Source organism: Lontra canadensis, unplaced genomic scaffold, assembly GCF_010015895.1.
Source record: "Lontra canadensis isolate GAN:19392208 unplaced genomic scaffold, GSC_riverotter_1.0 scaffold194, whole genome shotgun sequence".
Taxonomy (NCBI): domain Eukaryota; kingdom Metazoa; phylum Chordata; class Mammalia; order Carnivora; family Mustelidae; genus Lontra; species Lontra canadensis.
Genome location: NW_022631188.1, coordinates 934,024 through 946,759, shown reverse-complemented (window position 1 = coordinate 946,759; position 12,736 = coordinate 934,024). Strand labels below are relative to the sequence as shown.

General features: G+C 37.2%; 1 protein-coding gene across 1 annotated transcript; it reads right to left on the bottom strand.

Annotated features, from left to right (window-relative positions):
* Positions 1 to 5,670: 5,670 nt before the first annotated feature.
* On the bottom strand, positions 5,671 to 6,724 carry LOC116861253 (olfactory receptor 2W1). Its single transcript, XM_032847802.1, has one exon. The coding sequence runs from the start codon at positions 6,708 to 6,710 to the stop codon at positions 5,721 to 5,723; it is 990 nt and encodes a 329-aa protein (XP_032703693.1). The 5' UTR covers positions 6,711 to 6,724; the 3' UTR covers positions 5,671 to 5,720.
* Positions 6,725 to 12,736: the final 6,012 nt, after the last annotated feature.

The following is a 12,736-nucleotide window of genomic DNA, read 5'->3' as shown; positions in this document are numbered from 1 at the left end:
AAGCAATCTCTATCAAAATATCATCATCACCTTTCACAGAGCTGGAAAAAACAATTCTAAAATTGATATAGCACAAGAAAAGACCCCCAAATAGCCAAAGGAATGTTGAAAAACATCCTGGGGCTAATAATACATTATATGTTAATTAAAAAAATACAAAATTTTTTAAAATTTAAATTTAATTTTTTTAAAAGGGTCCCCGGTCCCATCTTCTTTCATTTTTTCCCTTCCTACCACCCATGACCCCCTTCCCTGCCTCTCAAACTCCTCATATCAAATATGATAATTGTCTTTCTCTGATTCACTTATTTTGCTTAGCATAATACCCTCTATTTCCATCCACGTCATTACAAATGGCAAGATTTCTTTTATTTAATTTTATTTTTCAGATGGCTACATAGTATCCCACCATATAGCACATCTTTATCCATTCATGTGTTGATGGACATCTAGGTTCTTTCCATAGTTTGGCTATTGTGGACATTGCTGCTATGAGCTATGGGGTGCATGTATCTTTGGGGTAAATACCTAGTAGTACAATTGCTGAGTTATAGAGAAACTCTATTCTTAACATCTTGAGGAACCTCCATACTGTTTTCCAGAATGGCTGCACCAGGTTGCATTCCCACCAACAGTGTAAGAGGGTTCCCCTTTCTCCACACCCTTGTCAACATCTGTTGTTTCCTGCCTTGTTAAGTTTTGCCATTCTAACTGGTGTAAGGTGGTATCTCAATGTGGTTTTGATTTCTATTTCCCTGATGGCTAGTAATGTAGAACAATGTTTCATGTGTCTATTAGCCATTTCTACGTCGTCTTTGGAGAATTCTCTGCTCATATCTTTTGCCCATTTTTTTTTCTTTTCAGCGTAACAGTATTCATTGTTTTTGCACCACACCAAGTGCTCCATGCAATACGTGCCCTCCCTAATATCCACCACCTGGTTCCCCCAACCTCCCACCCCCAGCCCCTTCAAAACCCTCAGGTTGTTTTTTGAGTCCATAGTCTCTCATGGTTCACCTCCCCTTCCAATTTCTTGAATGGATTCTTTATTTTTGGGTGTTTGTTTGAGAAGTACTTTACAGATCTTGGATATCAAATCTTTGTCTGCAATGTCATTTATAAATATCTTCTCCCATTCCATGAGTTGCCTCTTAGTTTTTTTGATTGTTTCCTTTGCTGTGCAGAAGCTTTTTGTCTTGATGAAGTCTGAAAAGTTCCTTCTTGCTTTTGTTTCCCTTGTCTTTGGAGACATGTCTTGAAAGAAGTTGCTGTGGACTAATGTCCAAGTGGTAACTGCCTATGTTCTCCTCTAGGATTTTGATGGATTCCTGTCTCACATTGAGATCTTTCATGCATTGTGAGTTTATCTTTGTGTATGGTGTAAGAGAATGGTTGAGTTTCATTCTTCTGCACGTGGCTGTCCAGTTTTCTGTCATCATTTATTGAAGATACTGCTGTTTTCCATTGGATATTTTTTCTTGATTTGTCAAAGATTAGTTGTCCATGGAGATGAGGGTCCATTCCTGGTCTATTCTGTTCCATTGGTTTATGTGTGTGCTTTTGTGCCAGTACCATGCTGTCTTGGGGATCACAGCTTTGTAGTAAAGCTCGAAATCAGGCAACATGATACCCCCAGCTTTTTCTTTTTCAACATTACCTTGGTGATTCAGGGTCTTTTCTCATTCCATACAAATTTTACGATTGTTTGTTCCAGCACTTTGAAAAATGCCATTGGTATTTTGATAGGGATGGCATTTGAAAGTGTAGATTGCTCTAGGTAGCATAGACATTTTCACAATCTTTATTCTTCCAAACTGTGAGTATGGAATTGTTTTCCATCTCTTTGTGTCTTCTACAATTTCTTTCATAAGTGTTCTGTAGCTTTTAGAGTATAGATTCTTTACTACGTTGGTTAGGTTTATTCCTAGGTATCTCCTGGTTCTTGGTATTACTGTAAATGGAACGGATTCCTTAATTTCTCTTTCTACAGTTATGTTGTTAGGGTATAGAAATGCCACTGACTCCGTCCATTGATTTTGTATCCTGCCACATTGCTGAATTGCTATATGAGTTCTGGTAATTGGGGGGTGGAGTCTTTTGGGTTTTCCACATAAAGTCATCTGCCAAGAGAGAGAGTTTGACTTCTTCTTTGCTGATTTGAATGCCTTTTATTTCTTGCTGTTGGCTGATTGCTGAGGTTAGCACTTCTAGTAATCTACTGAACGATAGTGGTAAGAGTGGGCATCGCTGTCATGTTCCTGCCCTTAAGGGAAAGGCTCGTAGCTTTTCCCCATTAAGAATGATATTCATGTGGGCTTTTCGTAGATGGCTTTTATGATATTGAGGAATGTTCCCTCTATCTCTACACTCTGAAGAGTTTTGATCAGGAAAGGATGTTGTATTTTTCAAATGCTTTCTCTGAGTCAATTGAGATGATCATGTGATTCCTGCCTCTTATTAATGTGCTCTATCAGGTTGATTGACTTGTGAAAGTTGAATCACCCTTGCATCCAGGAATAAATCCCACCTAAAATTAAAAAGAATTTTAATAATTCTTTTAAGGTACTGTTGGATCCTATTGGCTAGGACATTGTTGAATATCTTGGCATCTGTGTTCCTCGGGGATACTGGTCTGTAATTCTTCTTTGTGATATGGTCTCTGCATAGTTTGGGATCTGGGTAATGCTGGCCTCATAAGATGAGTTTGGAAGATTTCTTCCTGTTTCTATTTTTTGAAACATCTTCAATAGAATAGGCATTATTTCTTCTTTAATTGTTTGGTAGAATTCTCCCTGGGAAGCCATCTTGCCCTGGACTCTTGTTCTTTTGAGAGGTTTTGATTACTGCTTCAATTTCCTTCCTGGTTATTTGTCTGTTCAGATGTTCTACCTCTTCCTGTTTAAGGAAACTGTGAAGGAGGTATTGTGTGGATGAAAGAACACTGGCAATACTCTACATCACATTCAATACATATTATGTGGGGCATTTCTGTGTTGTTCTGAGTGGGAAAGTAAAAATTATCCAGTGACTCACCCTCTTCATGTCTCAAGAATTATGAAGTGACAGAGGAGACAATTTTTTTAAATTTCATTTATGTTTTCAGTGTTCCAAGACTCATTGTTTATGCACTACACCCAGTGCGCCATGCAATATGTGCCCTCCTTAATACCCACCACCAGCCTCTCCCAACCCCCAACTCCCCTCCCCTCCAAAACACTCAGTTTGTTTCTCAGAGTCCACAGAGGAGATAGTATTTTATGTCTGATTGATTACAATTATTAAGTAATGGGTTTTTTAGAGAGGTATTCCCTCACAGAAAATGTCAAAGTTTAATTCAAAAGTCATCACATTACCCCATAAAAAACTTGATATTATGGCATGATAAATGGAAATGAAAACATTTATTCATTTTAAGAAATTACACTACATAAAAATGTACAAATCTACATTTCTCAATATTTCCATAAATTCTTTCAAAAACAATGAATAGTTACACTGAAAAGAAATTTTAAAAAATTTAAAAGATGCTTGTCCACAACAAAAATAAATAAATAAATAAATAAAAATAAATAAATAAAATTCTAAGATCTATAGATAGATTAAAGCCAAATCCTAACTAATATCAAAGGAATCATATTGTTTTTTTCCAATAAGGTTGAGACAGTCATGGAATAAATGTTTCATGAATGAATACATAATGAGTAGGATGGTCTGATCACATTTTAATCCCTCTAATTTGTGTCTTCTCACTTCCTTGTATCACATTAATGAAAAAATAACTTAAATAACAAAGGACATTTACTCAAGATATTGATAAAAGTTTGTATGGCATTACAAGAGATTTAATATACAAGATCATGATTTGTATATTATTACTTAATATGCAAACCATACTGTATATGTATCCATTCACTCAAGTCTATATTTCTGAAGATCCAAGCATTAGCACAGAAAATATAAAACTAGATCATCAAAACAGTTTCTGTGGGTCTTTAGAATGAATTAAATGTATTCAGGTTTATGTTTACATCCTCTTTGTGTAATATTACAAACAAAATTACAAATTCCTAGTGAGCTATTTTCTCTGAAGGTATGCTAATGATGAGAGTCATAATAGAGCTAAGTAAGATGGTTATAGTATTGTTTCATCCACAGAATGTTCATATACAGGAACTTTTCTATTAGTTGTGTTGGTGGTCTCACAATTGGTTGCTTCAGTAGAAAGTAAAGACAGATTCACACCAATAGTGCAGAAGGATTTCTTTTCCTCCACATCCTTGCCAACACCTGTTACTTCTGTTTTTGATTTTAGCCATTCTGACAGGTGAAAAGTGGTATCTTATTGGTCTTTTAATTTGCATTTCCCTGATGATTAGTGATCGTGAGCATCCTTTCATGTACTCATTGACCATCTGTATCTTCTTTGGAAAAATGTCTATTGAGATCCTCTGCCCATTTTTAAAATTGGATTTTTGGGGTTTTTTGTTGTTGTTGAGTTGTACAAGTTCACTATATCTTTGGGTATGAGCCTGTTATTGGATATATCATTTGAAAACACCTTTTCCCATTGAGTAGGTTGAGTTTTGTTTTGTGGATTGTTTCCTTGCTGTGCAAAACATTTTTATTTTGGTGTAGTCCTAATAGTTTAATTTTTCCTTTGTTTCCCTTGTCAGAGAAAATATATTTAGAAAAATGTATCTATGGCTGATGTCAAAAAAAACTACTATTTTTTGCACCATTGGTTGAGATACAAATTGGTGCACCACTATGGAAAAATCTCCACTATAGAGCTTCCTTAAAAGATTAAATATATAATTACCATATGATTCAGTAATTCCACTGCTGAGTTACCCAAAGAAATCAAAGAAGCAAAAAAAAAAAAAAAAACAAACAAACAAAAAAAACCACTAACTTCTGTTTCTTTGTTTTTATTTTTCATTTAATTTTATTTTTTCAGTGTTCCAAGATTCATTGTTTATGCACCACACCCAGTGCTTCATGCAATACATTCCCTCCTTAATATCCACCATCAGGCTCACCCATCCTCCTACCCTCTTTCCTCCAAAATCCTCAGTTTGTTTCTCAAAGTCCACAGTCTCTCATGCTTCATCTCTCCCTCTGATTTTCCCCAATTCACTTTTCCTTTCCTTCTCCTAATGTCCCCATATTATTCCTTATGCTCCACAAGTAAGTGAAACCATATGAACCCTTATATTTATTGCAGCTTTACTTATAATAGGCATGATAAGGAAACAACCCAGTTACCACTCATAGGTAAATAGATAAAGAAAACAGTGTATACATACACACAGTGGAAAAGTACTTAGCCATAAAAAGAACAAAACCTTGCCATTGGCAACAACATGGATGTATCTAAAGGGAAAAATGCTAAGTGAACTAAGTCAGGCAGTAAAGACAAATACCATATGAGTTTACTCATATGTGGAATTTAGTAAACAAAACAAATGAACAAACAAAAAAAGAGATAAACAAAAAAGTAGACACTTAAACATGGAGAACAAACAAGTCCTTGCCACAGAGGAGGAGGGTCATTGATGGGTGATACAGATAAAGGGGATATAGAGTATCCTTATCATGTTGAACACTGATAAATGTACAGAATTGTTGAATCGTTATAGCGTACACCTGAAACTACTGTAACACTCTATGTCAATTACACTTCAATGAAAAAAGAAATAAAGACAATTAGAAAATATATTTCATTGCCTTATCCAGGGTAATATTTTGCCATGAATCTTGTTCCTCTTCAACTTTGTAGATTCATGGTCAAGTCTCACGAGTTTCCTCAGTGCATTCTTCATGTCCTTATTCCGCAGGGTATAAACAAGAGGGTTGAGACTTGGAGTGATGATTGTGTAAAAGAGGGTGAGGAACTTGCCCTGGTCTTGGGAGGTACTGTTACCTGGCTGTAAGTACATGTAGATAATAGTTCCATAGAAGATGGACACAACAGTGAGATGAGATCCACAGGTATTAATTGCTTTTTGTTGGCTTGCTTTTGACTTTATTGTGAGCACAGCTTTGGCAATGTAGCCATAGGATATAAGAATAAGGCTGAGGGGTGTAAGGACAATGACAATGCCTAAAGCAAAAACAGACATTTCAACTGTTGTGGTGTCTATACAAGCTATTTTGACCATAGCTGGCAACTCACACAAGAAATGATCCAGAAGATTGTTTCCACATCGAGGTAAATTCAGGGTGAGTGTACATAGTACTACAGAGTTGGCCAAACTAATGCTCCAGACTGTGATTACCATCTTGAGACAGAAATGTGGGTTCATGATTACCAAGTAATGCAAGGGCTTACAGATAGCTATGAAACGATCATAGGACATAACAGCGAGGAGGAGACACTCAGAGGACCCCAACCACATATAAACATAGAGTTGAGTGACACAGCCCACATAGCTGATGGTCTTGTGAGGTCCCCACAAGTTAACCAGCATTTGAGGGATGATGCTAGTTGTGAAGCACAGATCCAGGAAAGATAAATTCCTAAGGAAAAAATACATTGGTGTTTGAAGATGGGGATCCAGCAGAGATGCAAGGATGATGGCTATGTTACCCACCCATGTAATGAAGTAGAAGATAGTGACAACTCCTGATAGGACCATCTCCAGTTTGGGATGGTCAGAGAAACCAAGCAGAACAAAACTGTGTAGAGAAGTGTAATTGTTTTGGTCCATAGTCCCTCACTGACCAAGTCCTAGAAAGAGAAGAGTAGAGGTAGGTGAAGGAGGATGGGGAGGAAGAGGAAGAGGAGCAGGAGAAATTTGCCAATACAATCTATATAAATACAGAATTTTAAAAGGGAAATAATTTATGTTAATACTTAAAAATAATGGGTAAATACAGTAAACATTAGAGTCAAGTAATCTGGTCTTTGTTGTAGATCCTTTTATAATGATGCTTCATATATTTTTATCTATGTGCACTTGGCGAGGTTACTCTTAAACTCAAGCTCTGAAATTTCTCGCATTTGAGTTTGGAAGTTTGGAATAGATCTGGTTCTAAAGTGATGTGACCCTTTGATCCTGTACTTGATATAGGATATAGGCTTGATATAGGATATAAGAATAAGAATAAGAATAAGAATAAGAATAATAACACTCTTTTAGTTGGCCAGCAAATTCACCTATAAAATGTAATTATTTTGCAAATGTCAGAGCAAGAAAAGAGTGTTCCTCTTTTCTCATATCTTAGTGAGTAGCACTGTTGATGTCCCAGTTTCTTATGTAGGAGATATAGCATTTATCTTTAGCACCTTTATCTCCCTAAAATTTAATAAATTTAATAAATTTTAAATTAAATTAATTTAATTTAATTTAATTTAATAAATTTAGCAAATTTATCTCCCTAATTCTGGTACCTAACTTTTCACCCAAACTGGTAAGCTTGAATGCAAATTACATTTTAACTATCCTCTCACTTTTTTTTCACTTCAACTTTTTTTAACATCTTAATTTGTTTTTTCATGTTCCAAGATTCATTGTTCATGCACCACACCCATTGCTCCATAAAATACATGCCCTCCTTAATACCCACTACTAGGCTCACCCATCCTCCCTCTCCCCTCCAAAACCCTGTAAGTTTCTCAGAGTCCACAGTCTCTCGTGCTTCGTCTCCCCTTCTGATTTACCCCCAATTCACTTTTCCTTTCCTTCTTTTAAAAAAATTTTTCATAGTGGAAAAAAAATCAGTTAGTTAAAATACAGTGTAATATTAGTTTCAGGTATAGGATTTAGTGATTTAATCTTCCATACAACACCCAGTGCTCATCAAAAGTGCCCTCCTTAATCCCCATCAACTATTCAACACATCCCCCTTCCCATCTCCCTTCTGATAACCATCAGTGTGTTCTTTCTAGTTAAGAGTCTGTTTCCTTACAAATCAAAACCACAATGAGATACCACCTCACGCCAGTCAGAATGGCTAAAATTAGTCAGGAAACGACAGGTGTTGGTGAGGATGCAGAAAAAGGGGAACCCTCCTACACTGTTGGTGGGAATGCAAGCTGGTGCAGCCACTCTAGAAAGCAGTATGGAGGCTCCTCAAAAAGTTGAAAATAGAGCTTCCCTAAGACGCAGCAATCACACTACTTGGTATTTACCCAAAGATACAAATGTAGTGATCTGAAGGGGAGTGTGCACCCAAATGTTTATAGCAGCAATGTCCACAATAGCCAAACTATGGAAAGAGCCTAGATGTCCACCAACAGATGAATGGATAAATAAAATGTGGGGGAATATATATATACACATATATATATATATAGAGAGAGAGAGAGATCTATATATGCATATATATATACATATATATATAGTGGAGTACTATGTATATATATGCATACACACACACACACACACACACACACACACACACACACACATATATAGTGGAGTACTATGCAGCCATCAAAAACTGAAATCTTGCCATTTGCAACAATGTGGATGAACTAGAGGATATTATGCTAAGTGAACTAAGTCAATCAGAGAAAGACAATTATCATATGATCTCTCTGAAGTGAGGAATTTGAGAATCAGGGTGGGGGTGGTGGGAAGGGAAGGAAAAAGGAAACAAGATGGGACTGGAAAGGGAAATACACCATAAGAGACTCTCAATCTCAAGAAACAAATTGAGGGTTGCTGGAGAGGGGGAGAGGGGATAGGGTGGCTGGGCTATGGATATTGGGGAGGGTATGTGCTATGGTGAGTGTTGTGAATTGTGTATGACTGACGATTCACAGACCTGTACCCCTGAAACAAATAGTACCTTACATGTAAATAAATAAATAAATAAATAAATCTGTTTCTTGGTTTGACTCTCTGGTTTTTTTACATCATGTTATTTGTTTTTTCATTCTTAAATTTCACATATGAATAAAATGATATAGTAGTTTTCTTTCTCTGACTGACTTATTTTGCTTAGGATAATACTCTCTAGTTCCATCCATGTCTTTGCAAATATATATACCACATCTTCTTGATCCTTTCCCTAGTTCATGGGCATTTAGGTGGTTTCCAAAATTTGGCTATCACTGATAATGTGGCTATCAAAACCAGGGTGCATGTATTCCTTCATATTGGTGTTTTTGTATCTTTTAGGTAAACCTAGTAGTGCAAAATAGAAAACCCAGAAATAACCCACAACTAGAGTGTCAATTAATCTCCAACAAAACAGGAGAGAATACCCAATGGAAACAAGAGTGTGTCTTCAACAACTGGTGTTGGGAAAACTGGACAGCAACAGGCAAAAGAATGAAACTGGACCATTTTCTTACACCAGACACAAAAATAAATTCAATATGGATCAAAAACCTAAATATGACCCAGGAAACCATTAAAATCCTGAAGGAAAACACAGGCAGCAACATCTTTGACATCAGCCAAAGCATCTTCTTACTAGCTATGTCCCCTTGGAAAGGGAAACAAAAGCAAAATAAACTATTGATTGCTCTAGGTATTATAGACATTTTAACAATGTTTATTCTTCCGATCCATGAGCGTGGAATGGTCTTCCATCTTTTTGAGTCTTCTTAAATTTCTTTCATGAGTGTTCTGTAGTTCCTCAAGTACAGATCCTTTACCTCTTTGGTTAGGTCTATTCCCAGGTATCCTACGGTTCTTACTGCTATAGTAAATGGAATTGATTCTCTAATATCCCTTTCTGTATTTTCACTGTTAGTGTATAAGAAAGCAAATGATTTCTGTACATTGATTTTTTTATCCTGCCATATTACTGAACTGCTGAATGAGTTCTAGCAGTTTGGAGGTGGAGTCTTTTGGGTTTTCCGTATAAAGTATCATGTCATCTGCGAAGAGAGAGAGTTTGACTTCATTGCCAATTTGAATACCTTTTATTTCTCTTTGTTGTCTGATTGCTGTTGCTAGGACTTCTAATACTATGTTGAACAGGAGTGGTGAGAGTGGGCATCCTTGTCATGTTCCTGATCTCAAAGGGAAGCCTGTCAGCTTTTTCCCATTGAGGATGATATTTGCTGTAGAGCAATTTAAACTTTCAATGCAATTTCAATCAAAATTCCACCAGCATTTTTCAAAGAGCTGGAGCAAACAATCCTAAAATTTGTATGGAATCAGAAGAGACACCGAATTGCTAAAGAAATGTTGAAAAAGAAAAACAAAACTGGGGGCATCACATTGCCTGATTTTAAGCTTTACTACAAAGCTGTGAACACCAAGACAGCATGGTACTGGCATAAAAACAGACACATAGACAAGTAGAACAGAGTAGAGAGCCCAGATATGGACCTTCAACTCTATGGTCAAATAATCTTTGACAAAGCAGGGAAAAATATCCAGTGGGAAAAAAAAAGAGTCTCTTCAATAAATGGTGCTGTGAAAATTGAACAGCTATATGTAGAAGAATGAAACTTGACTATTCTCTTACACCGTACACAAAGATAAACTCAAAGTGGATAAAGGACCTCAACATGAGGCAGGAATCCATCAGAATCCTAGAGGAGAACATAGGCAATAACTTCTTCGACACTGGCCACAGCAACTTCTTTCAAGATATGTCTCCAAAGGCAAAGAAAACAAAAACAAAATGAAATTGGGGGACTTCATCAAGATCAAAAGCTTCTGCACAGCAAAGGAAACAGTCAACAAAACAAAGAGGCAACCCACAGAATGCAAGAGATATTTGCAAGTGACAAAATAGACAAAGGGCTGATATCCAAGATCTATAAAGAACTCCTCAAATTCAACACACACAAAATAGATAATCATGTCCAAAAATCGGCAGAAGACATGAACAGACACTTCTCCAAAGAAGACATGCAAATGACTAACAGACACATGAAAAAATGTTCATCGTCACTAGCCATCAGGGAGATTCAAGTCAAAACCACATTGAGATACCACCTTACACCAGTTAGAATGTCCAAAATTAACAAGACAGTAAACAACAAATGTTGGAGAGGATATGGAGAAAGGGGAACCCTCTTACACTCTTAGTAGGAATGCAAGTTGGTGCAGCCACTTTGGAGAACAGTGTGGAGATTCCTCAAGAAATTAAAATAGAGCTTCCCTATGATCCTACAATTGCACTACTGGGTATTTACTCCAAAGATACAGATGTAGTGAAAAGAAGGGCCATCTCTACCCCAATGTTTATAGCAGCAATGGCCACGGTCGCCAAACTGTGGAAAGAACCAAGATGCCCTTCAATGGACGAATGGATAAGGAAGATGTGGTCCATATACACTATGGAGTATGATGCCTCCATCAGAAAGGATGAATACCCAACTTTTGCAGCAACATGGACGGGACTGGAAGAGATTATGCTGAGTGAAATAAGTCAAGCAGAAAGAGTCAATTATCATATGGTTTCACTTATTTGTGGAGCATAACAAATAACATGGAGGACAAAGGGAAATGGAGAGGAAAAGGGAGTTGAGGGAAATTGGAAGGGGAGGTGAACCATGAGAGACTATGGACTCTGAAAAACAATCTGAGGGTTTTGAAGGGGTGGGGGGTGGGAGGTTGGGGGAACCAGGTGGTGGGTATTAAGGAGGGCACGGATTGCATGGAGCACTGGGTGTGGTGCAAAAACAATGAATACTGTTACGTGGAAAAAAAATTTTAAAAATTTTTTAAAAATTTAAAAAAATACTATATATACATATGTATGTATGTATATATATATATATATATATATATATATATATATATATATATGATATATCCATTAAAGTTGTGGTCATACTTAAGAAAAAAAAAAACACATTGAGATACAACCTTTCATCAGTTAGGATGTCCAAAATTAACAAGACAGTAAACAACAAATGTTGGAGAGGATGTGGAGAAAGGGGAACCCTCTTCCACTGTTGGTGGGAATGCAAGTTGGTGCAGCCACTTTGGAAAACAGTGTGCAGATTCCTTAATAAATTAAAATAGAGCTTCCCTATGATCCTGCAATTGCACTACTGGGTATTTACCCCAAAGATACAGATGTAGTGAAAAGAAGGGCCATCTGTACCCCAATGTTCATAGCAGCAATGGCCACAGGAACCAAACTGCGGAAAGAACCAACATGCCCTTCAATGGACGAATGGATAAGGAAGATGTGGTCCATATATACTATGGAGTATTATGCCTCCATCAGAAAGGATGAATACCCAACTTTTGTATCAATATGGACGGGACTGGAAGAGATTGTGCTGAATGAAATAAATCAAGCACAGAGAGTCAATTATCGTATGGTTTTGCTTATTTGTGGAGCATAAGGAATAACATGGAGGACATGGGGAGATGGAGAGAAGAAGGGAATTGGGGGAAATTGGAAGGGGAGGTGACCCATGAGAGACTATGGACTCTGAAAAACAATCAAGAATTTTGGAGGGGAGGCGGGTGGGAATTTGGGTGAGCCTGGTGGTGGGTATTATGGAGAGCATGTATTGCATGGAGCACTGGGTGTGGTGGATAAACAATGAATTCTGGAACACTGAAAAGAAATGTAAGAAAAAAAATTTTTTTTAAATAAACTACTGAGACTCCGTCAAGATAAAAAGCTTCTGCATCGGCGCCTGGGTGTCTCAGTGGGTTAGGCCACTGCCTTCGGCTCAGGTCTTGATCTCGGGGTCCTGGGATCGAGTCCCACATAGGGCTCTCTGCTCAGTGGGGAGCCTGCTTCCGTCTCTCTCTTTCTCTCTCTGACTGCCTCTCTGTCTACTTGTGATCTTTCTCTGTCA

Bases quoted from the DNA above. Each gene is read 5' to 3' on its own strand.
- LOC116861253 (XM_032847802.1), bottom strand. From the start codon at position 6,710: ATGGACCAAAACAATTACACTTCTCTACACAGTTTTGTTCTGCTTGGT.